At 41.4% G+C, this 1,924-nt stretch overlaps 1 protein-coding gene across 1 annotated transcript; it reads left to right on the top strand.

Annotated features, from left to right (window-relative positions):
* Positions 1-284: 284 nt before the first annotated feature.
* LOC115257481 (NPC intracellular cholesterol transporter 2 homolog a-like) lies at positions 285-1,159 on the top strand. Its single transcript, XM_029857111.2, has 2 exons — positions 285-691; positions 760-1,159. Exons 1-2 carry the CDS (start codon positions 478-480, stop codon positions 1,032-1,034), a joined length of 489 nt encoding a protein of 162 aa, XP_029712971.1. The 5' UTR covers positions 285-477; the 3' UTR covers positions 1,035-1,159.
* The last annotated feature ends 765 nt before the right edge of the window (positions 1,160-1,924 follow it).

Genomic DNA, 1,924 nt, shown 5'->3' on the forward strand with positions numbered 1-1,924 from the left:
GTTCCTATACAATGTTTGCCAACGACAATAATAAAGAAGACAAAATTTGATTTAATCAAAGTGCTATAAAAAGCCTATGCCTATGCCTGGTCTTCCGTTCTACACCGATAATGATAAAAATGCAGCATCTGTCCACCGTAGTCTTATCACCACGCGACTTTCAAAAGAGCGGTAGCAATTAGACGGAAACCTTATCAGATACTCCAGACGCAAGACTGTCGTAACAACTGCCCACCTGTTCGATAGCCAAAGTATGTATGCGAAATGTCCAGATGGTCACTTTCGCATTATCGAACACCTGTTGTCTCCATCATTCGCGTAGTAATATTTGGAAATTGATAAGTGAAGCTTATCAAATTTCGCCAATGCTTGACCCTGGTATAAAAGCTAAGCCTCCAGGCATTGGGAAGCCAACAGTTGATCCTGCTTTAACACCTAGTGTACACCCCGACCCAGACTCTCCAAACTACCAACAAGATGTTCAAGTACCTGCTTTTGGCTGCGCTCATCCCAGCAGTTATGCTGCAGAACGCCGACAACGTCGACCACGAATCATGGCCCCAGGTTTCCATCCGCCCATGCGCCGGAGTTCGCCCACCACCCCGTCAAGTGCGCATTGAGGATTGCGTTGAGCTGCCATGCCTGCTGCCCCGTGGACGTGACGCCAACATGGCTATGGATTTCACCGCTGGTAAGAATCTATCAAAAAACGTGTTGCGCACAAGAGCGTTGTCCCTAACAGTTCATTTACATCTACAGTCCAGGATGCTTCCAACCTGAACACCGTTGTGACCGCTACTGCTCTGGGAATCACTGCCCCCTATGAGCTGCCAGCTGAGCGTGCCGCTGCTTGCAACTGGCTGGTGCAATCCCGTTGCCCAATCTCGGCCGGAGAGGATCTGACCTACCACCTGAGCATGCCCGTGACTGCTATCTACCCACTGGTCAGTGTGACCATCGAAATCGATGTCGTTGACCAGACCGGACAGTCCCACGGATGCTTCGTCGTCGATACCCGTGTGGTTGCTAACTAAGGTGTGCTTCGGTCAGTTTTAATTGAGTCTCGTAGAATAGTGTCGTGTTATTCTACAAGCTGTCACAATTAATTTATTATAACGAAATATAGGGGAGTTGATCAGCTGTGTCAAACAATAAACAACTTGTTTTATATGATGCTCCTTTTCCTGAACGTTAACACGAATTAAAACGAACAACTAAAATGATTCAATTCACTAGTCAATAGTGAAAGTGATATTAGCAACGTAACAAGAATGTAGTATATTGTAAAATAAATAAGTGATTTTTGAAAACTGTAGTACTTATCCAATAATTGGCTGCATGCGTATGCTCTAAGCAGACAGTGTAATAGTGGTGTCCTGAAACCGATATTGCACCACAGATAGTTGGTCGGCGTTAAGTCAGAGGGGACCAAGTAACAAAATTGGCGAAAATAAGATTTTTAAGACATTTGATTAAGAATTACTTTAGCTATTTGGAACATTCACCCGATTTTCTTAATGTTACAATTAACGAGAGTTATAGCACAATTTTCTTTTGATTGTGCAGTCAGAGTGGACCAAATGCTTGATGTTAAGAGAATAGAGAAAATAAGTATTGGTTAAAATCCAGTTATCAACATAGTTTATTATCAAAATATAATACGTTTCCAAATCGTATGACTTCCTAACGCATTTTCAGATTCAGATTAATCAAGAAAGCACGTGAAAACCCATTTTATTATGGTCAATATCGTATTTTACAGATCATCATGTTGAAGCAAATTGTGGCAATTCTCGTGCAGACAGAGTGGACCAAAAAAAAAATAGTTGGAATTACCTTATTCTTCGTAATCCTTTCCAAATCAAAAATAAATTGAATAAATTATTATGAAATTATTATGAAATTATTATGAACTGGGTAACTA

The sequence above is a fragment of the Aedes albopictus genome, chromosome 3 (assembly GCF_035046485.1).
Source record: "Aedes albopictus strain Foshan chromosome 3, AalbF5, whole genome shotgun sequence".
In the NCBI taxonomy this organism is placed as follows: domain Eukaryota; kingdom Metazoa; phylum Arthropoda; class Insecta; order Diptera; family Culicidae; genus Aedes; species Aedes albopictus.